At 34.8% G+C, this 27168-nt stretch overlaps 1 protein-coding gene across 3 annotated transcripts in view; it reads right to left on the bottom strand.

Annotated features, from left to right (window-relative positions):
- Positions 1–1705: 1705 nt before the first annotated feature.
- The window catches only part of GULP1 (GULP PTB domain containing engulfment adaptor 1), a 315347-nt gene continuing 289884 nt past the window's right edge, over positions 1706–27168 (bottom strand). For 2 of the 3 annotated variants that reach the window (XM_043488359.1, XM_043488360.1), the window contains exons 10-12: positions 17741–17879; positions 11295–11389; positions 1706–3673 (exon numbers count right to left, since the gene is read on the bottom strand). In XM_043488359.1, coding sequence (XP_043344294.1) covers positions 3602–3673; positions 11295–11389; positions 17741–17879 — 306 coding nt within the window. In that variant the 3' untranslated portion in view covers positions 1706–3601. Of the gene's footprint in view, positions 3674–11294; positions 11390–17740; positions 17880–20012; positions 20238–27168 lie in introns of all 3 variants that reach the window. The other variant, XM_043488361.1, reaches the window with a different exon arrangement.

Here is a 27168-nt window from a genome sequence, read left to right as displayed (position 1 = left end):
CAATAAAACTCTGCTACACCAAAGCTCTTGAGTGATTGAGACTGGTCCCTGGTTCTGAAGCTAAATCTTCGGAGATCACAAATCCGACATAGTTTAGGTGGACTCCGGGAGTTGGTGATGGACAGAGAGGCCTAGCGTGCTGTGGTTCATGGGGTCACAAAGAGTCAGAAAAGACACAGCGACTGAATGAACTGAACTTGAAAGTAAAGAAATAGACCATAAATTATTTTAAGAGGTGATCTCCTCACTAGAGTAAAGGAATACTATTTCAGATGAATTCCAGAGAAATATCTGAGGGACAGAATTTTATAAGTGGGTTACATTCGGACCTTAATAATATAAGGTTAATACATGGAACAAAGGTATGTAACTTAAGTTTGCATAAAATTTATGAGATGGGTGTTACAGGGAGAAGTTGTTGAGGTATTTGCCTGAGGTTATCTAGGGAAGGAGAAGACAATTAAGGTAGGTGCTTCTTGCACGAGTCACAGGTGGCTGAGGGCATACTAGCCATACCCATATCTACAGTGTGTTAGCTGCCCATTAAGAGTGTAGCTTGGGTGGAGTCTGGGATTTAGTTGTCAAAACTGAGTCCAAGATTCTTCAAGTAATTTAACAGAGGCTGAAACCCAAAATCATGAGTAAATATTGAATTTGGAACTATAGATGGAAACACTGGAACAGAAAAATTATTAACAGCCAGGTTTTTTTCATGGTTATGTTAAGTAACATCAAAAAGAGCAAAAATAGAAGTCAGTATTTAGAAATGCAACAACACAAAATCTATCAGAAATTCTATCTGAAAGTGAAGTCCCATAATGTGACTAAAATTAAAAAAAATCAAATACATAATATAACAAGAAAAGATGAAGAAAACTATTCTCATTGGCGTGTCTTCATAAGTCTCACACTGGATTTCTAACATGATAGACACTGGCCAGTACTAGGAACCCAAATTTAAGCATAACTAAATATTAATATTTGGTTCACACTGTACTTTTTAATACATACAGGTTTTCATTTACTAATTCATATAAATATCTTACTTTTCCTTTAGGACAATAAACTAACTGAAGGCAGGGATCTGGTCATCTTCTGTTTAACAATGTCTGCTAGAAACTTACCAAATGTTTTCTTACCCACATAATACATGTTATTCACAGGGAGTAATAAAGGAATTTTATTGAACAGATGGATAAAGTGCTCATTGTTGTGCAAAGGCTGTGTATGTGTCCTGAGTACCATTAAAATACTTAACGTTGTGTTTTAAATAGGTTCAAAACTTTATGACATTCTAATTAGCCACAACTTAAAATTCTATTATCAGGTCCACCTATATTATAAGACTATCAGCCAACATACCCTTTGTATTACTAGGATAAAAGGGCTTTTCATTCTGAAAAGAGATATGTATATAATACAGTTACTATACCAGATGCTTCTGGTAAAAGAAAGCAAACTATGACCTTTCTCACCAGCAAGATGAAATCTCCTGTTTTCACAACAGAATGATGGTTGATCATAAAGCTAGAATGTGTGTGGGCTGTAAGAAATTTCTGCTTCCTTCTTTCTCTTTCTGTCTTTCTTTTGGCACTGATTTACAACCAGTAAAATCTGGCATGAAATTAGCCTCAGAATGTGTCTAAATGAATTAGAGATTATTTAATGAGTTATAATATATACAAATATAAATTATACAACTTAATTTATTTAAAATCATTTATTTTCAGCAAAATCAAACATATCATTGAGTTTACATAGAAATACAATTTGCAACTGGATCTTCATAAAAATGCACTGGTGAAATAAAATGTTCATAATTAACGACCAATTATATATACTATTTAATCATGCCAGTAGCAGGATTGATTACCTTTAAAAATTGGTAAAGTAACTTATTTTAAATGTGCAAAGTACTCTATTGTGTTGCCATTGATAATAAATTGCCACTAAATATATACCTATTACATAAAGCTTTTTAAAGTACAATAAAAATACAAATTCTATCTGTTAAAAAAAAGCCATTGATAGGGCTTCTAAACATCCTCATTATACAAATTCCAAAATACTATATGACAAACAAAATTATAAAGACTCTTCTTTATGAAACATATACTATCCTCTAATTAAGGTACAACTGAACAGATAACAGAAAACAAAGAGGAAGGCTTATACAGACCGTAGAATATTATGAAGATACATACAAATATAATATTGCATAAGCATATTTGATTTGTTTCTAGTGAAAATGCACCTTTAGCACATGAAGAAAATTCCCAAGACTAAAAGAAAAGAGAAATTTTTGAGATCTACCTTCTATCTAAGCTCACATTTTCATTAATTTACTTTTCTTTTCTTATAATGAGATGAACCAAATTATATATCTGACCACAAATTTCTGCTGCATTCCGTATAAATTAGAGTCTGTTACATAACAGGTGAATGTACAGAAAACAATTTTTTTTTTAGAAGCTAAAGTTCACCAGCCCAAGAGTCAGAGAGTTATTGGTCAGGTTAAAGACTAAACTGAGCAGTAATCCCACTCATTTCAAAAATGAGGTCCTGACTGTAATGGAGAGGACGTTAAACTTGCTAAATAATACTGATAATTCATAAAGAAAAGGTGCCATAGAGTTTTTAAAGTGTCAGAATTAACGGGCTATCACAAAATAAATCTTGGTGAGAAAGTACTTTAATCAGGGGAGAAATATAAGAAGAATAGTCTTATTCAGTGAGAAAAAATTTATTTGGTAAAGCAAACATGGGTAATAGATGCTGCAACTATAGACAGTATATATTCCAAATCATTTTTAGGAAACATCAGATCAAACGACATTTAGATGTTTAGTGATGTAACTTATCTTGATAGAAACTAAATTTTAAGTCCTTTGTGAATAGCAAGCTTTCATTTTTCCACAATCTTTATGTATGAAATAAAATATTTAGAGTATAGCTGATAATAATAACTGACATTATGACCTTGAGCTTAGTAATAACAACTCTAAACACATTTAGTTTAATTATTATTGGGATTTATATTTCTGTTATTTTACCTGTTAAAAATGATATGGTGGTGTTACATTCAGAGTTTACATTTTCCCAATAATATGAACAGCATTTCATACAAAAAATGATATCTGTCTAATGAATGGTAGCATGTTTATTGGTTTGAATATAGAACATATTTAGTTTGGCATTGGTACATCTCTTAGGATTCTGAAAGGTATCATTTAGGTATGGCTTTTGGGAAATTAATAATAAACTAGCAGCCTACAGAATGAACATAAATTTGAAGAAGCTAATTATTCAGAACTCAACAAAGGCAGATATTTGGATAATGTGTCTCTCAATCATAAATTCTTCTACAAACAAACTGAAAGGAACATAAAAGTATGATTTAATTTACAGTGAGTTCTTAAAGCAAAATGTTACAGATCAACAGTGAATGCAACAGGGAATTTTACTGAAATAATTCTCAAAAAGTTAAGAGACTCAAAAATATATTGGCACATTTATAATACCTGACATAAGTAATAATGACTGATATATATATATGTATACAAAACAATTTTAACAGATTCAGGACGTCTTGTTCTTTGTATCAGCACCTGCTGTCTAAAGGGTCGAGACAAAATACTGTGCCTTCGAGAGTTAGTCCCATTTTGAACCCCTCCTGTAAAACAAAGTAAAATCATTAAAATAGGAAATGTTCATAGAAAAAAAAATCTGTAAATGAAAAAGACTATGAACAAAAGTTGAAATCATGCTTTGGTCAAAAAAGAAATAATTATATGTCAAATGTTGACTTGTCAAATTTGTATCAAGTGCTTTTATATCCATTAACATTTTAAATATTTTAAATATACATGAGGATAGCATCCATTGCTAGCTAGACAGCATATTAAAAAGACATGACCAACCTAGACAGCATATTAAAAAGCAGAGACATTACTTTGCCAACAAAGGTCCATCTAGTCAAAGTTATGGTTTTTCCAGTGGTCATGTATGGATGTGAGAGTTGGAATACAAAGAAAGCTGAGCGCCGAAGAATTGATGCTTTTGAATTGTGGTGTTGGAGAAGACTCTTGAGAGTCCCTTGGACTGCCAGGAGATCCAACCAGTCCATCCTAAAGGAAATCAGTTCTGAATATTCATTGGAAGGACTGATGCTGAAGCTGAAACTCCAATACTTTGACCACCTGATGTGAAGAACTGACTCCTTGGCAAAGACCCTGATGCTGGGCAAGATTGAAGGTGGGAGGAGAAGGGGATAACAGAAGATGAGATGCTTGGATGGCATCACCGACTCGATGGACATGAGTTGAGTAAACTCCAGGTTTGGTGATGGACAGGGAGGCCCAGTGTGGTGCGATTCATGGGGTCGCAAAGAGTCGGACACAACTGAGCGACTGAACTGAACTGAACTGAACTGAGCAACTGAACTGAACTGAGCATCTATAAGAGACAAGAAAACAGGACTATGTGGAATTAATTTTAAGACTTAAATGTTTCTTTTCAGTAAAGTCTACTTCATGTCATTCTACTGTAGCTTCAAAAGATTCCTTGACTTTAAAGGTCAGTGTTCATTTAAGTATAAGCACAATAGCTAGATCTCAAGTTGATGACAGTTTAATAGCATCCACCTTTCTTTCTTTCTTTAATAGTTTTTACCTTTCTTTCACCTTTCACTGCCCAGAGCCTGGTAAAATAAACTGCATTGCACTAAGGAATTGCAATGCCGTATCCTGTGTAGGGGATCCTACGGTAGCACAGGACTGCAGACCACTTTGCCATGGAAAAAGCTTCCTCTGCAGCTTCCCCGTTGACTCAGTGATAAAGAACCCACCTGCCAATGCAGGAGATGCTGTTTCAATCTCTGCATTGGGAATATTCCCTGTGTTGCAGGGAAGAAGCCAATTCTGACTCCATGTTGGAAACTGTTTCTTTGACTTGCTGTTATTATAATCATACTAAATGGCTTGCCTGGAGGACCCTGCCCCTCTGCTTGACAGTAAACTAAAGTGCCTTTATTTAGCTCATGGAGAAACAGTTTGTTCCTGCCCACCTGTGAATAAAAGAGATTAACACACCCTTTCTGAAGGCTGGACATTCCCTTGGAGATGTTTTGCAAGACTAAAGACCCTTTCTCTTTACTTCCCACTGCATCTCCCTCTCTATTCTGGCTTTTGATGTTAATTCCTCATTGATTCTTTCTCTCTGATCTATAAAAGAACCAGGCATCCAGACCCCAAGAAGATGGTTATTTTGAGGTGCTAGCCTTCCATGTTCTTGGTCTGCCAGCTCTCTGATTAAAGTCTCTTCCTTGCCTCAACACCTTGTCTCTTGGATTCATTGGCCTACTGTGCGGCGAGCAGAGCAAGCTTGGACTTGGTTAACACCTGGAGAAGGAAACGGCAACCCACTCCAGTATTCTTGCCTGGGAAATACCATAGACAGAAGAGTCTGGCAAGGTACAGTCCATGGAATCTCAAAAGAGTCAGACATGATTGAGTGACTAAACAACTAGTTTTGCAGTTGCTTGCATTTGCAAATTATTTGAATTCCACTCACTCTAGCATGTGTTAGCATCTTCCCTTGTGGCTCAGATGGTAAAGAATCTGCCTGCAATGTGGGAGACTAGGGTTTGATCCCTGAGTGAGGAAGATCCCCTGGAGAAGGAAACAGCAACCCATTCCAGTATTCTTGTCTGGGAAATCCAATGGACAGAGGAGTCTGGTGGGCTACAGTCCATGGAGTTGCAAAGAGTTGGACATGATTGAGGCTAACACTTTGTTGTAGCACGTTTTAAATGCTTCTGGAAGTTAAACTGCCTTAATTTATTAATAGCAAGGACCCAATTGCCATGAAAAAAATTTTTTTCAAAGAGTTTTAGTAAAAATTCAGTGGCAAAGGATTTTGTCCTTCTCTTCTCAAAGCTCTCTTCTTTTCTGTATAAAGTAATTGACAGATGGACCATCTCTGGCCTTACTATCTCTCCCATACCCATCCTTGCCCATAAAATGAAATGTAGACAGCAGTCTGTTCCTGAGGAAAAGAAAATCTCTCTCTCAGAGAAGGTTTTGTCCTCTGTTCTGCTTTGTCTTTCGTTTAATTAGATGGCATCTACCTGTGTGCCAGCCAAATACACATTCATTTGCATTTCCTCAAATGAATTTGCGGAATTTGAGTTATCTTCAAATATAATTGGTAACTAATGTACTTTTATTAAAAGTCCAATGCAAACAGTATCATATAGAGGAAGAGAACCATTAGAAAATGCAAGCCACACCTTTTTTGCTATTAGTGTTTAGAGAATGCTGTTCATTATGCCTACAGCAAAAAGTCCACATGGAAATACCATCACTTTAATGATTTTTCAAAACTACTTCTCATTATTTGAAATACAAATTCTATTTAGTTAAGTAAAAGTCAGAGTACTTACCATTTATTTAAAAGCCTATTCTTGTCACAAGCAGAAATATTTTGCCACCTGTATGCATATTTTTTAATCAGCTGCCAAATAGTTATAAAAGTCAATACTTTAAACTGAAGATACTGTAAATAAACTTCTTTTTAAAATATCTTATTTGGATATCTGAGGATCTATGTACTATATCATCTTCTAGAATATTATTAGATAGATAGACAAGTACTGTGGCTATGTATTACCTTTGCAAAGATTTGATATCATTGTTTTTAAAATGTTATCAGTTCATTCTGAAATTAAACCACTATCACTTTAATTACCCTGAAAATACAATTTATCAATGTGCTATTACTATCAGTGAAGTTGCTCAGTCATGTCCGACTCTTTGTGATTCCAGGAACTGTAGCCTACCAGGCTCCTCCATCCATGGAAGTTTCCAGGCAAGAGTACTGGAGTGGGTTGCCATTTCCTTCTCCAGGGGATCTTCCTGATCCAGGGATCGAACCTAGGTCTCCCAAATTGCAGGCAGACGCTTTACCGTCTGAGAAAAGCAGAATAGTAATCAAAGTAAGATAGGAGTTGATCATTATTTCAAGAGCAGCAAAAGGTATTTGTATATTAATTACAAGAACACCTTCAAGTTTTTATAAGGATCCTTTCGGATTCCTTTTAGATTAACTTAATTATCTCTTTTGATTTTGACACATTGTCACATGGCTTCTTAGTTTTCTTTCCTCCTAAAATAAAATTTCCCACACATTTTCTGACCCTTCCTCTCTAGGTCTCATTTAGTAAGTCATGATTTAAAAAAGCTCAGTCCTTCTAAAGTTCCACATCCTCTTGAATTTTAAACCTCTGAGTGAAAATAACACTTATTTAACTTATGTAGGGATGGAATGGAGACTATAATTAATATCACACAAAATAATGATTTCATTATTAATGTATTGTTAATAATATAAGTTATATAAAATGTTTTCCCCAATTGTATTTTCTTACTTTGAAATAGAAAAGTATTTCAAGGAAGGAAAAAAACCACTCATATGTAACAATTAATATGTTGAAGTATGTCCTTTGAATCTCCCTTTCTTCTACCTATAAATTTAAACAATAATTTAATAATATAACTATATATTATATATAACATGTATTTGATGTATTACATACATTATATATAAATTTCTGTATTCTATTTTTTTAATCTTAGCAGAACAAATTTCTCTGAGTCCATGTAAAACTAATTTGATGATTTTAGGATGTTTCATTAATTTTAATATGATTCATTTCCTGTATTTTATAATTTTAAATAAGGCTGACTGGATGTTTCTATGCATAGAGATTTTCCATATTCATAGTTATTTTCTCTTCAGGATAGATTGCATTAAAGTTTTTGATACCACATAGAAATACAGGTATTAGCAACAAATTACTGCCCAAGGGATGCTATGAACTGATCTTGACCCAGCAATGATTTAAAGTGCTTGTTTCATTACACTTCATTTGCACTCATATTAGTAAAAAAGAAAACGCTTAATTTGCTGAACTAAACTAGCATTTATAGCTGTTAATTTGTATGTTTTCTTTGATTAGATTTAACGTGTCTACAAGTACGTAGCCATTTATGGTCCTTTGTGAGCAACTGCCTTTTTATCTGTTGATTATTTAGTTTCCTTATCATTTGTCTACTTATTTTAGTTATATATACACAATATGGCTATATGTTTTAAAACAAAATTAAAAGAAGCATAGAAGTTTTTCTCCAGGAAACTGCATGTATATATTTTCTTTATAAAATTTTCTTTATAATTCAAAAGTCTGATAAGTATGTAATTGTATTTCAAATATTGTAAACTACCCAAGGTTTCTAAAATTAATCTGAATATTTGTTGTATATTTCAGCTATACACTGATCTTCCAAATTATTAACCAGTTGAATTAACATCACTTGCAAAATTCATTTATCTTTCATTGACTTACCATGGTTCTTTTTTAACATGTTAAATTATTATAATGAATAAGGTACACTTCTGGGATAGCAATAATATTACACTAATTTGTCTGCCAGTGACATGCAATGAGAAGTGTAAATTATGTCAAATCAGATACCCACATAATTGATTTCAAATAAATATCTAATTTTCTAACAATTTATAAAAAATACGGCTTAATAGTTCTGCTTAAATTCTTACATTCATGAGATGTTTCTTCAATTTCCTCTATAAATAAAAGAGTAAAATCCAAAATTTCAGTAAGCTTAACTCAATATAATTTATATGCATGCATGCTAAGTCGTTTCAGTTGTGCTGACTCTTTGCGACGCTATGGACTGTAGACTGCTAGGCTCCTCTGTTCATGGGATTCTGCAGGTAAGAATACCACAGAGGTGCCAGGCCCTTCTCTGGGGGACCTTCCCCACTCAGGGATCGAACCTGAATTTCAGCCCATTATGTCTCCTGGCATTGCAGGAGGATTGTTTACCATTAGCGCCTATACTGTATTAAGTTTTTACATTATATGCAAAGATAAAAATAGTAACTAAATGTGTGCATTCAATTAATCAGGCTAACAAGATTAATAATGAAAGCTGTCATAGATTTTAGATAAAATATTATTTTACTTTAGTTAAATTAAAAGTGCAAATAAATCATGGATTAAAAGAAACAGACAATGAGATGGACAATGCAATAGTGACTAATTCATTGAAAAAAAAAAACAACTTCAAAATATGAGTATAAACCTCTTTAAACACAACTAATAATCAGACACATCCATGTGACTGCTATTTGAGTATTTATTAAATAAAGCATGCAAATATTAAGGTTTAACTTCAAGAAGCCATAACTTGTTTAAAATATGAAAATGATATACCAACCATCTCTGGCGCTACCAACCATGAAAGCAGAAAAGAATGAAAAAGACATTAAGAAATAACAAAAACAAAAGCAAAAATACGACAGTGTAACATTATCTAACACATGTTAAATCATTCCAATACAATGTTTCTCAAACTAGGTTTCTACAAAAATCTGGAGATACAGGTTTATTTTCAAAAATCTATAGAAAGCATTTGTTGTGTGGAAATCTAAAAAAACATTAGTAGTAACTCCTTGTGGTTCTTACAACCTTTGAGAACAAATACTACCATATCAGTGTCCATGTTTTTGTCTGTTCCTACAAAAACATTGGTGCTGAGGTAGAATAAGCATAATTGATAAAATCAATGAAAAGGTAAATTATTTTCATATGAAATAAATAAAGCATTATCACTAAATAATCATGCACTATTTGCATGAAGTCTCTTAGTATTTGAATAGAAAAGATGTGCAGAAACTGTGTCATCAAATAAGATACATGCTGATATCGCCAGAAGTTTGATGTCGGTGGTTTTAGCTTCAGCCGAGTAAAATAACCCATGCGATTATAATAAAGTTTGTAATTAGAATTTTATTAGGTGCTATAATTTTGCTTTTAATTGATAAGTTTTGAATTAACAGTTATATAAGATCTGTAAGGATAAAATGCTTTTTAACTTTTTGTAAGTATTTATGAAATGTTATAATAAAAGTTTAAGTCAGTATTAAGGATTTAAAATAACTTTTATGCAAAAGGGAATTATAAATAATTCAACTTGAGAAATTTTTATTTTAACATATTCTTAAAAAATCTCAAGATATGTTAAACAATCCAAATTTTAAGATAGAGAGGTATTATTACATCTGGAATAATAAGGAAAATCACATAATACTTAAAAAACTGCTTCATACCTTCAGTCCAAAATCAGTGAAAGGATATTTATGATCTTTCTAAGAAGTAGTGTTTTATCAGTGTTAGAAGATCATAATCCACCCGTTAATTTTTTTTCCAGGAAATAAAGCATAGAAGAGTGAGTATATTGTCCAGGCTGAATAAGTAAAGTCATCACATATTTTCAGTCAGCTTCATATAAGCTGGTTGATATAATGAGCTGACCTCTGACTGCATTCTACCACATATATATTGTCTTTTTGGTAAAAAATAGGATATAAAAACTTCATCAAGATATAAAAGGAAATATAAAGAGAAGACCTTATTATAGTGCTTATGATGCTAATTACTATTCATGGCCCACTACACAAAATATCTTCAAACTTTCAGAACAATTCAGAATTGAAAAATAAAAGGGAGAGAAAGAAATGAAAATGCAACTGTACTACATTCCTTAACAAGTTGTCATTTGGTGTCTGCTGCTTCAATAGGAGCCCAGAAGAGCCCACAATGCTTCCTTTTTTACATCCGCCCCCTTCTTTGGAATTCTTGGTTTTAGCTATCAGCTTTAATCTTTTTAAATTAATTGTGGTACATGGTTTATAACATTATATAAATTTCATGTGTGCAACATTATATTTCAACTTCTGTGTACACTACAGTGTGGTCAAAAGTTTAGTTTCCATCCATAACCATACAGATGACCTCTTTTACAATGATTCCTTTAAAAGACTGATTTCACTCTTACAAAGCTTTTCCTTCATTCACCCATTCACAATTTTGAAATTCATAATTGTTTTAAAAGACTGAGATCAAATCTTATAAATCTAATGCAATGACCTTTTAATTTTTGGATTTTGAATAATGAACTCATGAAGAATTCATGCAATTTTGTATCAAAAAGATGCACCACCTTATTGCCACTGTAAATTGCACCATTAAGAACAAAACACAACAAAACCTTATCTTTAGCATCTGAGTATTTTTAGAGCTAAATGTATATTGTTATTTTAAAGCAATTATTTTCAGTAAGTTGATAATATATACTATAGTATATAACATTATCTAGGAACCACAGGGGGGAAAAAAAAACAACTATGGGCCAATTTGTTAAAATAGTCACCTGCATCTCATCTAATTTTGATTGAATGTCTGGTGGGAAATCCCCTGCTCCACAGTTAAATGGGTCAAAAGGTTCTGCTCCAAACAGGTCCCGTTCTAAAAGGAAGAAAATAATATAGTAAGTGAAATGATAAGGACTGAGTTGAGGTAAGTTAAGTTCAGTCATGTCTAGCTCTTTGTGACCCCATGGACTGCAGCCCGCCAGGCTCCTCTGTCCATGGAGTTCTCCAGGCAAAATACTGAACTGGGTTGCATTGCCCTCCTCCATGGTATCTTCCCAGCACAGGGATCAAACCCAGCTCTCTCCCATTGCAGGCAGATTCTTTACCAGCTGAGCCACCAGGGAAGCCCTAAATTTCAAAGCAAGATTAAATAAAGAAAAACCTGCATAACCAAATGAGCCTCAAGCCACAGTAGTTAAAGACCAAAAGGAAGCAAAGATCCATTTTTATGATGATTTTAAAACTATTTGGTGGCAAAAGACTATTATTCAGAGAGGTTTTTATGCCTTTAAGTAAGAAATAGCAAAATCACCAAATGATTGATAATTAGTATATTTGAATATCTACATTTTGCCAAAGCAATTTATTTTCTTTTACATTTTTATTCATTTTTGAAGCAATTTAAATCTACTGAAATTAATGTATTATTCAACGAAACTTCCCTATTCCATTTATTGATGACCCTACAACACAGCAGTGACACAGTGTGTAGGGCCTGGTAGGTTACTAAGGAGTTTAACTCATAGTTCATGCACTTTAATCTCACCCTTTAGCCAGAAAAAAAATTAAGGAACAATACCTTGTGTAGCATGAAATCATATCACCTTCCTAGGTAACCACAATGAGACAATTTCTCTAAAAATGTCTCCTATCCCCCACACAATTTTTTTTTTTTTTAATTGCAGTAATGGGGACTTTCTGGCTGGCCAGTGGTTAAGGCTCCGTGCTTCCAATGAAGGGGGAATGGGTTCAATTCCTGGTAGAGAAACTAAGACCCCACATGCCACATGGACAAAAACAAACAAACAAACAAACAAACACAGTAATAGAATATCAAAAAGATCCCTGTGCGTATATTTTAAAGGATACATTGCAATGAATACTTCAAAATATATAGACAGGGAGCTTTTATATATTCTATGGCTTATTACATGACAAAATTTTTTAAAGAAATTTCCTTCCTCTGAATAAATTCTAATCCCATCTTAAATGATAAAAAATTAAATTGTCAATAGGCAATAACATTTATAATGTAGCAAGATTTTCACTTTTCAGTTCAGTTGCTCAGTTGTGTCTGACTCTTTGCGACCCCATTGACTGCAGCATGCCAGGCTTCCCTGTCCATCACCAACTCCTGGAGCTTGCTCAAACTCAGGTCCATCGAGTCAGTGATGCCATCCAACCATCTCATCCTCTGTCATCTCCTTCTCCTCCTGCCTTCAATCCTTTCCAGCATCAGGCTTTTATCTAAAGAATCACTTCTCTGCATCAGGTGTCCAAAGTATTGGAGCTTCAGCTTCAGCATCAGTCCTTCCGATGAATATTGAGGACTGATTTCCTTCAGGATTGACTGGTTTGATCTCCTTGCAGTCCAAGGGACTCTCGAGAGTCTTCTCCAACACCACAGTTCAAAAGCATCAATTCTTTGGCACTCAGCTCTCTTTATGGTCCAACTGTCACATCCATACATGACTACTGGAAAAATCACAGCTTTGACTATATATATGGACCTTTGTTGGAAAAATAATGTCTCTGCTTTTTAATATGATGTCTAGGTTTCTCATAGCTTTCTTCCAAGGAGCAAGCGTCTTTTAATTTCATGGCTACAGTCACCATCTGCATTGATTTTGAAACCCAAGAAAATAGAGTTTGTCACTGTTTCAATTGTTTCCCCATCTATTTGCCATATGCCATGATGTTTGTTTTTTGAATGTTGAGTTTTAACCCAGCTTTTTAAACTCTCTTCTTTCACTTTCACCAACAAGCTCTTTAGTTCCTCTTCACTTTCTGCCATAAGGGTGATGCCACTTGCATATCTGAGGTTATGGATATTTCTCCCAGCAATCTTGATTTCAATTTGTGCTTTATCCATTCCAGCATTTTTCATGCATATAAGTTAAATAAGCAAGGTGACAATATACAGCCTTGACATATTACTTTCCCAATTTGGAACCAGTCTGTTGTTCCATGTCTGGTTCTAACTATTGCTTTTTGACCTGCATATAGATTTCTCAGGAGGCAGGTAAGGTGGTCTGTTATTCCCATTTATTTAAGAATTTTCCACAGTTTGTTGTGATCCACACAGTCAAAGGCTTTAGCATAGTCAGTAAAGCAGAAGAAGATGTATTTCTGGAATTTTCTCACTTTTTCTATGATCCAATGGATTTTGGCAATTTGATCTCTGGTTCCTCTGCCTTTTCTAAATCCAGCCTGAACATCTGGAAGTTCACGGTTCACATATTAATTGAGCCTTGCTTGGAGAATTTTGAGCATTACTTTGCTAGTATGTGAGATGAGTGCTATTGCGCGCTAGTTTGAACATTTTTTGGCATTTTTCCTTCTTTGGGATTGGAATGAAAACTGACCTTTTCCAGTCCTGTGGCTATTACTAAGTTTTCCAAATTTGCTGGTATGTTGAGTGCAGCACTTTCACAGCATCATCTTTTAGGATTTGAAATAGCTCAGCTGGAATTCCATCACCTCCACTAGCTTTGTTCATAGTGATGCTTCCTAAGGCCCACTTGACTTTGCATTCTAGGACATCTGGCTCTAGGTGAGTGATCACACCATCATGGTTAGCTGGGTCATTAATATTTTTTGTGTGTAGTTCTTTTGTGTATCCTTGCCACCTCTTCTTAATATCTTCTGCTTCTGTTAGGTCCATACCGTTTCTGTCCTTTATTGAGCCCATCTCTGCAGGAAATGTTCCCTTTGGTATCTCTAATTTTCATAAAGTCTTTCCCATTCTATTACTTCCCTCTATTTCTTTGCACTGATCATGAGGAAGGCTTTCTTATTTCTCCCTGCTATTCTTTGGAACTCTGCATTCAGATGGATATATCCTTCCTTTTCTCCTTTGGTCATTGTGGAGAGTTTCTACAAAACGTGGTCCACTGGAGAAGGGAATGGGAAATCACTTCACTTTTCAGGAAACCATATTTTCTAAATTAAATGCTTTATAATAAGTCATATTTACCTACTTGAGTTCTATTAATAACATATTCTCAACCATTCCATGACTCCCGTTATGAAAGATTGTTACATAACTCATTGCAATTTTTTTTTTCAGATTCATGTATTAAATAAGTTAAGAAAAGTAAAATGCTTAGAAGTTTCTGGTGCTGGTGCTGGTAAGTACTACATAAATAAGGACATACAATTTACATACAAATAAAGTCACTTTTAAGAATGAAAGGAATGTCATCAATAGGTTCATCAGGATGAAAGTATAACCCAGGGCAGTTCTGAATGAGTCGGGATTTCCTTTTACCTTAGGTTTAACAGATGGGTGTTATTATTATTGTTGCTATTTATTTTCCTCAGTCTGATGTTTATTATAGGCAATAAATCGGAACTTGGAGAAACTTTTCTTTAGAAGAGTATCTTGGATACACATTTTAAAGCGATGCTTTATACATAGTAGAAAGAAATGAATTAATAAAGAGAAAGGTCTGTCAGGAGAGACAGAGTTTCTCATTACACAGGTCTTCTAAAGTTGGGACTCAAAATCATCAGAGATTTCAGATGGGCTTAAGGGATTCTTCTAACATTTCTAAAGTACAATGCAAATTATGTATGAGTGAGCATGTTGTGCTTTTAGGTGAAAGAGGTTTAACTTTAACGTTATCATATTCTTTGGGGTCCATAAACCCCTCACAAGTTAAGAAATGACTAATTTATATATTAAATATATTAATATTTAATATTAAATATATTAATACCAAGCAAATTAATAAACAGAGCTCTTTGGTATATTTTGGCCAACTCAGATCTATGGATCTAAAACCCATAAAAAATCATGTAAGCCCAATTTTCAATTTAAAAAGATCTAGTATGTAATTAATAACATGAAAATTATTTAATCTAATGCAAGAGCAAAAGGACAAAAATAGGTGATATTTCATTTGGTCATTCTTTCCTTTATCAACTAAACATTTATTGGACACAGTATGTTCCACACATTTTGCTAGGCAGTGGATTAAAGCAGTGAGGAAAGGACTTTCCAGTCAAGTGCCTTCTATCATATAATTTATAACCAATTAGGAAATATGATATGAAACAAATTAAAACCTCATATGTATTAAAAGATCAAAAATATGCTCTGGAGAACTACTAGGGTTCTCAGGCAGTAAGGAGAAAAGCTAAAGATTCTGCTTTTATATATTTGAACATAAAGAAAAGTAAATGAATGAATACATTTAAGATTTCATTTAAAGAAAAAGTCGCAATACTAAAACCCCACTGGATTAGAGTTTTAGACAATTTTACAATTAAAATTGAGTTGAACAATCTGTCCTTAAATTGTTAGTATAGATAGACAAAAAGACAATTGCTAGATAGTTGATAAATGAAAGAAATGATACTGTAGTAATCAAAACTCCATATCTATCTATCATCTATTATCTATCTAGTCTTTCTATCTATTGATTTATTGTTGTATTTACTAAACTCCGACATCAGCATAGGTAGACATTAAAAAATATAGCAGGATGTGATGTCAGTTTCTCATTAATAAGTTCCTTAAAACAATTTAACTATCTCTAGATTTTCCAAATGTTTCAAACTCATTATGTCTAAAAGAGAACTCCTTCACTTTCTCCCTCTCTGCCTCAATTTTTCTCATTAACAGCATTTGGTCTAAAATCCTGAATTGTAATTGATTTTGAACTCTCACTCATTATCCTGATGGATAACTCTCAATTACCATTCCTTCTAAATGTCTTAAAATCTATTCACTCTTCTCAATTTATATTCTATTCGGTTTTAAGTTGTCCATTGTAGATACACAGCTAACTCATATTTCAAAATCTAGTGTGTATGCTAAACAAACGCCTATTGAATTAAATAAATGAATGAGTAAAAGAGTGACAAAATCAGAGGAGGTAAAAAAACAGTGGTAAAAGAAGAGATCTGCCTGCAATGCCAGAGACCAGGGTTTAGTCCACAGGTCGGGAAGATCCCCTGGAGAAGGGACTGGCTACCCACTCCAGTATTCTTGCCTGGTGAATTCCATGGACAGAGGAGCATGGCAGGCTACAGTCCATGGGGTTGCAAAGAGTTGGACATGACTGAGCAACTAACAGTTTCACCCCATCAACATTTTCATAAACAAAGAGATGTGGGACACTCACGAGGACAAGAAATACCCCATTTTGGCAAGATTTTCTATCATGACATGTATATTATGGATTATTTCCTTGAAGAAATATTTTGCGTCAATACAAAATATATTCAGAGGACTTTAAATGTGCTATATTTCAACTTATGTATTGAAATATTTTTGTACATTGACCTAATATTATTACTTTGCATTTACAAATTAGTCCTCAGAAATTTACTGAATGCCTAAAATGTGCAATGCACTTTGTTAAGTTCCACAGGGGAAATAAACTATAGGCTCTGAAATACTTCACAGCCTTAAGTTAAAACTTCAGAGCTACATTGAAAATGTCTTAAATGTGAACCAGAGAGGAAGCAATAAAGCCTAATATGTAAAACTCTTCTCTTCAGTGACCCTTTGGATTTGCTGACTGATCATGACCATTGGAAACCATTCTTTCACTTTCTGTGACAGAGCACAGATCAGAATATAGTCAAGACATAGATGACCAACATCTGCTGGATGCTTTCTAATTCAACAGAAATAGACTTACATATACAAAGATATATGGAAAGTAAATCAGAAAAGCAATGCATTTATTATAGCTTTTTATATATCAAATAGAGAACACTAACATAGAGTTACAAAGAAATCATGAAATTCATAGATTTATATATATGAAATTCATAGATTCATATGTTTCTTTAAGACCACCCACATACTCTATGATAAAAATTTAAACTGATCTCTCTATATATGTCAAAGATAATTAATTACCACCAGGGTTGTTTTTAATCATTTAAAACATACTAAAAATATAACCCCAAGCACAATAAAAACATAATTAAGTGCCTTGTATTATGATATAACTAAGGTTATACCAAAATACCATTTTTCATGAAATAGTTTTAAATGCAAATAGTGATGTCTTTAGTAGTATACTCTGAATTATAAAGTAAAATATATAATTAACTGAACTTGGTACACATATATAAACAAAAATTCTTCGGCTATTAAAATTTCTAGTGAGCTTGTTAAGATATATGATTTCACATAAAGAGTTAATTAAACATTTAAAATGTATACAAATGTAGCAAAGAATATTGGTTTGTTTAGAAAGCTTACTAATCTCGTTAGATCGGCTAGGTACTGGAGGCGGCTGCATGCCATTGTGAGTCGGTACTGAAGACTGGGGTGATATTGGAGAAAATGGAATCATATCAAAGATGTCAGTAGAGGGCAACTTAGGTGTCACACTGCCTGCCTGCAATGAAGATAACATGAATTAGGGTAGTATTCCATGTAGACACATTATAATGAAAAATATTTCACATACATATAAAACACATGTAAACCCAACACATGCAGTTGAGTCATATGAACTTGCCATTCTGTAGATCAAAAATGGTTAAGTAGGCAATTTCATACGAATTAACCACATATGCCAAATGCTCATTGGCAAGAAAATCTCTACAAAAATGTTATTAAAGATGATGGCAAAAATGGTGACAACACTTCTAGAGAGATGTATCTTTTATATTGGATTTTTTATATATCTAGAAATAATTGCCATTTATATCAAAGAATTGAAAACATGCTACAAACTATTTATATAAAATCTTGATATAAGTAATGCATTTTGTATAAGATTTAGACAGAAATAACTGAACTTAAGTGATACATCTTAAATATAACCATTTAAAAGCAATTGATAACGATTTAAAAAAAAATTCAAGGAGTCTATTTTAAATTGTATTTATAACTCTAGTGACTGCCAACTATTATATTCATTGCAGTGACATTTATTCTTGGAATAAGTTTTCATCAAGTTTTCTATAAATAGCTACCTTGTAAAATAAATTATAGTCACTAAATATACCACCAAAATGGTTAAGTTATCTGGGCCAATCTGGGCTTGAACGTAATGTCAGAATGAAACAATCATCACTTTACATAAGATGTAATTTTATATGTAAAATCACATAATATGTAATTGTCATACAGGGAAGAAATTATTTATATATATATATGTATATATTATATATCATCTATAAACCAAAGATAATTTTCATTTTGGAGAGAAATAGTGAGGGGAAATTAACTTTTCCTATAAGAACATGAACATTGCTTAGCACTGCTTAGAGTGGTACACATTAAAATTTGTGTTTTCAGAATACATTTTTTTTGATTTATAGGTGATGTAGGTAATGAAAAATAAGGCTGATTGTGTGTAAAGAGTGACTGATTTGCTATTCAGTTTACATGACTGTTATTACATTTTTTCATGCAGGAAAATATAATAGCTGACATCTTCCTTTCTTTAGCAACTTACTTTCACTTTGATAGTTTATCAGTCACAAACACTATACAAAGACTTGGAGGAAACTTTATCCCTCAGCTCCTTCCTCCTACTCAGGAATGTTGTTCTCCTCATCAGCCTGTCCCTCCATTTGCCCTGGCATTCATCTCTCTCCTCTTTGTCAGGATTTAAAGATACTCAAATCTTGACTTTGTTAAAACAAACCAACCAAAAAACTCTTTACTCAGGGCTTCTTTACTCCTCTAAACTCTCATTTCTCTTTCTCTTCCCTATTGAAGCTGAGCTCTTTGAAGGAGGTATTACATTTCTTGCCTCAATTAAGATCATTCTAGACTGTTCTTTTTTTTTGATCACACTCCACAGAATGTGGACCTTAGTTCCCCAAACAGGGATGGAACCCAAGCCCCGTGAACGTGGAGTCTTAACCACTGGTCTGGCAGAGAAGTCTCTAGATGGCTCTTTTTGCTTACCTGTACCTAAACAGCTTTGCCAGCATCACCGATGGCCTAACTTCCCAATTACCACATTCGATGAATCTTTTTTTGTTTTCTGTTTAAAACTTGTATCGGCATATAGATGAGCTACAATATTGTGCTAACTTCAGGTGTACGGCAAAGTGAATCATTTATCCATACCCATATATCCACTGCTTTTTAGATTCTTTTCTGAAGAATCCTTGAAAGTACCTGTCCTACTTCATCTTTTTGTGGATTTGGGCCACCACTCTCTACTGGAAGGGCTTCCCTTGTACCTCAGCTGGTAAAGAGTCTGCCTGCAATGCAGAAGACCTGGGTTCCATCTCCTAGGCTGGGAAGATGCCCTGGAGAAGGGAAAGGCTACTCACTCCAATATTCTGGCCTGGAGAAACAGGACTGAGTAACTTTCACTTTCACTTTCTCTAAGAAACTCTCTGATGTCAGATGACCCAAGTATGCAAAAATGGCACATAAAGGCCCCAGATCACATCATCAATTCAAGACATACTTGATTTTTTCAGTACTATATAAATGGCATATATTGGCAGAATTCAAAATAATATATGGGATAATAAAAATAATTTTCTATTTAGCAAATTACATGAGGTCTTGGGATGCTGCTGTCGCTGTCTGGCTTGGGAAGGCCCTGTTTAGAAGGTGGTGGTATTAACAGTCCCAATGATAGTCTGGAATCAGGAGAGTTGACAGGAGTGACAGTAAGGGAAGGAATATTTAGACAGGGAGATGAATCATCAGTACTATGCCAGAAAGAGGATGAGCATCTCTGAAACCCGTGTTGCTCATGATCAGACATTTTGTGCAGCAGCTGGAAAGGAATGACAGAGAAGAAAGAAGACATGGAGGAAAAAGAATATATGAAAATGTAGTCATTAAAGAATATTGTGAAAATGATAAGTAATTTCAAAACAACTTTTCTAAGATTAAAACAACTGGTTTGAGTAGATTTTTTCCTATGGCAGGACCTTCAGATTCTGTGTTCTTTAATTTGATGCTTTTGCACTGAAATATTACATTTTTATATATTTAAATAAAATATTGCATTCAATATAACTTAAGAGAAAGAAGGTAGAGAGGGAAATGACAAATGCCTGAAGATTTATTTCTGAGAGAGCTTCTTTGTGATGAGATGGGAGAAGGAAAAAATAGCAACATGAAAAAATGTCAGTGGGAGTAAAATCTAATAAAAAGTTAAGTCTGTAGAATTTTAAAAAATGGGTGCAACATACATCTTAGATTTAATTCTCCAATCATTCTTTTAAAGTCTTAGTATTAGTAGTATTATACCATTATCATATTAAAGATAAGGGAATCAAGGCCCATGGATTCTTTGTGATTTACTCCTATGTAAGGTAAGAAGCAAAGTCAAAATTCAAAACAATCTGACTCCAGTCATCATGCCTTTTCTATAGGTAGTGAGTTCAAAGTGGTAAAATTTTGGGGGGATGTACAGAGGCATTGTTGAGTGACTTCAAATAAATGAGAGAGATACATAATAATAAACAACTATTATAGGATACTGTACAAGGTCAGTCTTTGGATGACTTTTGGAAGCTATTTTCATTACATCAATGAAAGCTATTGTCAAATACTGAGTTGGACAGAGTTGAGCAGCCAGATGTCAGAGTGGTCATTTAAAACAACCTCACAAATGAAAGTACATAATAATTGAGCCTTTATTCACTTACTGTGATAGTGTAAGCAAGAGGCCAAAAAGAAAGTGCTGGCTTCATCAAGGTCCCATTCCCCAATGAATGGCACTGGGCAAAGGTCAGAAGCATCATTACAGAAGCAGGGCATTCTCTCTCTCTTGCCAGGGAGCCCTGAACAAAAGGTTCCTTCTGGTTTGGTTTGGATTTGGGGGAGAGGATAGGGGTACAGAGGGAAGATCAGGGAAAAGAACTAAGAGTAGAAGATACTTAAAACTGAGCTTTACTGGAGAAATACCACTAGTATTTCTCTAGTGGAGCGATACCAAGGGATCATTTCATGTAAACATGGGCACAATAAAGGACAAAAATAGTATGGACCTAACAGAAGCAGAAGACATTAAGAAGAGGTGGCAAGAATACATAGAAGAACTGTACAAAAAAGATCTTAATGAACCAGATAACCATGATGGTGTGATAACTCATCTAGAGCCAGACATCCTGGAGTGCAAAGTGAAGTGGACCTTCGGAAGCATCACTGTGAACAAAGCTAGTGCAGATGATGAAATTCTATCTGAGCGATTTCAAATCCTAAAAGATGATGTGGTTAGAGTGCTGCAGTCAATATGTGAGAAAATTTTGAAAACTCAGCAGTGGTCACAGGACTGGAAAAGGTCAGTTTTCATTCCAATCCCAAAGAAAGGAAATGCCAAAGAACGTTCAAACTAGTGCACAACTGCACTCATCTCACATGCTAGCAAAGTAATGCTCAGAATTCTCCAAGCTAGACTTCAATACATGTACAGTATTGATACAATGTATTCAATACAATGAATACAATGTATTCAATACAATACAGTACATGAACTGAGAATTTCCAGATGTTCAGGCTGGATTTAGAAAAGGCAAACTAGAGATCAAATTGCCAACATCTGTTGGACCATAGAAAAAGCAAGAGAATTGCAGAAAAACATCTACTTCTTCACTGACTACACTAAAGCCTCTGACTGTGTGGATCACAACAAACTGTGGAAAATTCTTAAAGTGATGAGAATACCAGACCATCATATCTACCTCCTGAGAAACCTGTATGCATGTCAAGAAGCAACAGTTAGAACTGGACATGAAACAACAGACTGGTTCCAAATTGGGAAAGGAGTAGATCAAAGCTATATATTGTCACCCTGCTTATTTAACTTATATGCAGAGTACATCATGTGAAATGCTGGGTTGGATGAAGCACAAGCTGGAATCAAGATTGCTGGGGGGAAATATCCATAACCTCAGATATGCAGATGACACCACACTTATGGCAGAAAGCAAAGAGGAACTAAAGAGCCTCTTGATGAAATGAAAGAGGAGAGTTTAAAAAGCTGGCTTAAAACTCAACATTCAGAAAAGATTATGGCATCCAGTCCCATCACTTCATGCAAATAGATGAGGAAACAGTGGAAACAGTTTTTATTTTCTTGGGCTCCAAAATCACTGCAGATGGTGACTGCAGCCATGAAATTAAAAGACACTTGCTCCTTGGAAGGAAACCTATGGCCAACCTAGACAGCATATTAAAAAGCAGAGACATCACTTTGTGGACAAAGGTCTGTATAGTCAAAGCTATTGTTTTTCCAGTAGCCATGTGTGGATGTGAGAGTCAGATCATAAAGAAAGCTGAGTGCCAAAGAATTGATGCTTTTGAATTGTGGTGCTGAAGACTCTTGAGAGTCTCTTGGACTCCTAGGAGATCAAACGAGCCAGTCCTAAGGGAAATAAATCTTGAATATTCATTGGAAGGACTGATGCTGAAGCTGAAGCTCCAATACTCTGGCCACCTGATGCAAAGAACTGACTCATTTGAAAAGACCTTGATGCTGGAAAGATTGAAGGCAGGAGAAGAAGGAGACGACAGAGGATGAGATGGTTGGATGGCATCACTGACTCGATGGACATGAGTTTGAGCAAGCTCCGGGAGTTGGTGATCGACAGAGAAGCCTGGCGTGCTGCAGTTCATGGGGTCATAATGAGTTGGACATGCCTGAGCGACTGAACTGAACCAAAGTGTTGAAATGTGTTTTCAAGGCCCCCAAAAGATGGTCTGGATGAGACCATTAAAGAGAGGCCTAGGCCAAGGGCCTCCAATAAGGAGGCCTGTAAATGGAGGCACCTGGGCTGAAATGCAGCTATGTGTAAGTAACAGTGTGGCTGCCTGGGTGGGGCAGGGGCCAAGTCCTGGACTGCAACTCCTCTCCACGCAATGCGCTAAATGTGCAGCAGCTTTCCCCCATGAGGCTTGCCACACAAAGACTTTGTAACTTTGTAGGGTCTGGAGGATTTGGCCTGGAGCCAGACTTCTAGGCTACAAATCACACTGCAGATATTTTTCAACACTAATAGGACTTGGTGGTAGCCAACACAAATTTGGCTTTTGATAAACTTCATGGTGAAAGGTGGTAACTAAAATGATAGTTAGGAGAAACAACAAGCTTGAAAGCATCTTTAAAGTAGAAGTCACTTCACCCATTTCAGGAAGCAGAGAGGGAAACATGGCAGTGTAAAGTGAGAGATTCAAGTCGAGGAAAGCATTCAGTGTGGAAACAAGTCTATGATGGTCCGGGTTATATAATTTATCACTATTAACACGCACATGCATGCGTGCTCAGTTGCTAAGTTGCTTCTGACTCTTGTGACTCCATGGACTTAGCGTGTCAGGCTCCTCTGTCCATGGGCTTTTCCAAGAAAGAAACTGGAGTGGATTGCCATTTCCTCCTCCAGGGGGCTCTTCCTGACTCAGGGATTGAACTTGCATCTCCAGCATTGGCAGGTGGGTTCTTTACCCCTGATCCACCTGGGAAGCACATTAATATGCATCTCCAGTTACATAATGATTGCTCTCCCTATTGACCTGTCTATAGATATGCGTACATGTATGCATGTATGTGTATAATTATAAGATCTATTTTATGGTCTATATAATTCACTGTAAAATTCTGTAGTTGGTGGCAAACTTTACTTAGTTATAGGTAACAGCTCTAAGCTCCTGGTGGACAAAACTTTGTCTTTCTAAATATTCTGTATAACAGATTACTTGGTATATAATAAACTGTAAATTAATATTTTTATCTAATTTATACTCCAGCAACTGTTTTAACTTAAACTGTAGCTTGATAAGGACATCCGAATTGAGTAGAACATAAAAATATATAAACTGGAAGTCATCCCTGGGATCATTTGGCTTATAAATGGGAGTACTCTATATTGTTTTATGATTTGTATTGACCAAAATATACTACCAGGTTCCTCAAAGCAAACTGAAGCCCAGAAAAACCTAACTTAAAAGTGTTCTAGTGTTTTATCATAGTGTTAATACTTGCATTCTACTTCCTCTGAGAAAGTATACTTGTATAAATGAAGAATGTACATCATATGAAAATAACTGAATACGCAAGCACCCCAATTAAGAGCTATTTTTACTCTCAATGGTAAAGCAGGGCTATCTATCAATGATTTTAGAATCCAAAGTTTAAAAATTCTAACACTAACTAATTCTTACTATTTTCCTTTTGCATGTGCCTGTGTGCTGAGTTGCGTCTGACTCTTTGCAACCCTGTGGACCAGAGTCTGCCAGGCTCCTCTGTCCATGGGACTGTCCAGGCAAGAATACTGGAGAGGGCAGCCGTGCCCCCCTCCAGGGGGTCTTCCTGACAGAGGGACTGAGGCCGTGTCTGTTATGCCTCCTGGGTTTGCAGGTAGGTTCTTTACCACTAGCATCGCCTGGGAAGCCCAGTTTCCTTTTGGTCATCAGAAATCTACATTTGGTCAAGTAGGATTTTTTGTTTGGCTCATACCGGTCTTTAAAATATTGATTCAGTTGCTTACAGGTTAAAGTTAAGATTGTATCTTAAAAATCTAGAGAGTCTGTTTAGAAGTTAGAAAATCCACAAAGTGGGCCACAAATTTATGTAAAATTACTGGACTGGTATTGAGAAATAGCTGTGCCTCTTAAGTTGGTGTCTGCCCTCCATCTCCTCTCTGCCCCCATGGCGAGGACACACGTTTATGCCACAGCCTGGGCTCTGCTGACATTTGCGTTTGTGATTCTCAACTTACAAACCATTCAACTTAGGGAATTAGATATTCCGTCTGATTCCTTTCAGGAATGAAATCTAAACCCAGCATGTTTAAATACACAGACGTATTTCACTAGTGTCTGATTCTGCCCCAGTCTATTAGGTCTAGTAAATAAGAATAAGAATATGTGACTACAGCCCCTAAATGGCATACAGTGGCATTTTGGGCACTGGATAAATATTTTGAGTAGTATCTCTGAAGTTAAGGATTCAGGAACTAGTTATTTTTTAATTTTCCTTTTTTAAGTGCTTGAGAATTTTTTTTTTTTTTTTTTTTTTAGAAATTAAATACACAGTTCAGATAAAAATGGCTTGATATTTTTTATGTTGGGCGTTCTGTCAGTATTTTGATAGATGGCTCAAAACCACAGTTTTGGAACTTTGCTACAGAAGTTGATGGCGCTACCGTTTAATCCTCTTATGCTCACAGTTATAAGTGCTTTGGTCTTTAGGAAGGTGCATGGGATCTGAATTATTATACTAAGGGAAATGAGGAAATCTATGCTCAGTAATTATATGTTAATTACGCAGAAGTTATTAGGTTATTCAGACATATTAATAATGACTGTCCATAATTAAAATTTATAGCTATTATAGTTTTGCAGCTCTTTCTTTCAGTGACTAAAGGCTTGGTATATTAGGCCATGATGAATATTTCAACCTTGATATCTGCCTAAGAATGACAATGATAAGACATAATAAAAGGGTTTGAATCCTATCAGTTAATATTTAATACACTTAAACAATAACAAAAAATCCATTAAAGATTAAACATTCTTTGTTAATACCTATAGAAATATTAGATGATATTGAAATTTTATTTTATGCTGCTAGATATTTTGGCAGTATAAATCTCCAGAGACTCTTTTAAAACATAAAACAAATAATTTCAAGATTAAAACATGATTTATTACAATCATTAAAATAGTAGAATTTAAAATTCTACTTAGAATTATATTTAAAAAATAAATTCTTTGGATTCATAGTTTCAACAGAGATGCCTAGCTCTTCCAGTCATCTGGAGCAAGAAGAGATCAAATGACTTGATTAGCTACTCATAGTAAGAACAGGAATGAAATATATTTTTCTTCATATTAGGCAGGGTTTACTTCTTTACAATCATCATTTGTGGAAGTAACAGTTGTGAAAGTGAAGTTGTGAACTGGTTATCTTTTTTCTGTGGGCAACAAATATTCTTGAATCAATGTTCATGTTTAAACTTTATGCTTTGGTTTAAAGATTCACATTTGGTTCGTTGTGTAATTGAGAGTTTTCACAATCTGCCCATGCCCATCTTCAATAGCAGTTGAGAAAACCCCAGAGGAAGATAAATAGGCAGTTTTATTTACCCACAACGAAATACACAGTTTAGGGTATAATTTGCCCTATCAAGTCTAATCAGTGGCCACACAGTTGATTATGCAAAGGTAGACTTTTATCCAGTAACAGTTGGTTTAATTGAAAGGGAGACATTTATTTTACTCAGCAAGAGAAAGTCCAATACTTCTTAGAACTGCAATTTTATTCATTTAAATTCCTGGCAATGATCTGATTTGGTTAAAACCTTCTATAGCCAGAAAAGTAAAATGTAAGCATGCAGACACAAGAATCATGAAGAACAATTTGATTTAACTTGCTATGTCCACATCTTATAATGGAGCGATCCTCTGGAGTGCTCACAAGGCTAGGAGGGCAGAATAAACCTTTTTTTCTGATATAAATACAGGCAGCACTGCCATGCGAATGTAACAAATGGAAATCAGATTGTCCCTAGTTAATTAGAACCAAATGGTGGAAAACCCAACCTCTAATCTATTGCCAAACCACTAGAACACAGCAAACAGCACAGTCAAGCAACGGAAATTTCTCAGTGTATCTAAATGACTGTATAAAATAAAGACCCAGTTTCTAAAACCAATGAAAAGATTTCCACAATTTCAATATGATACAGAGGTATGTAATATGG

This window comes from Cervus canadensis, chromosome 15 (assembly GCF_019320065.1).
Source record: "Cervus canadensis isolate Bull #8, Minnesota chromosome 15, ASM1932006v1, whole genome shotgun sequence".
NCBI classification, from domain to species: domain Eukaryota; kingdom Metazoa; phylum Chordata; class Mammalia; order Artiodactyla; family Cervidae; genus Cervus; species Cervus canadensis.
This window is presented reverse-complemented; position numbering and strand designations above follow the sequence as displayed.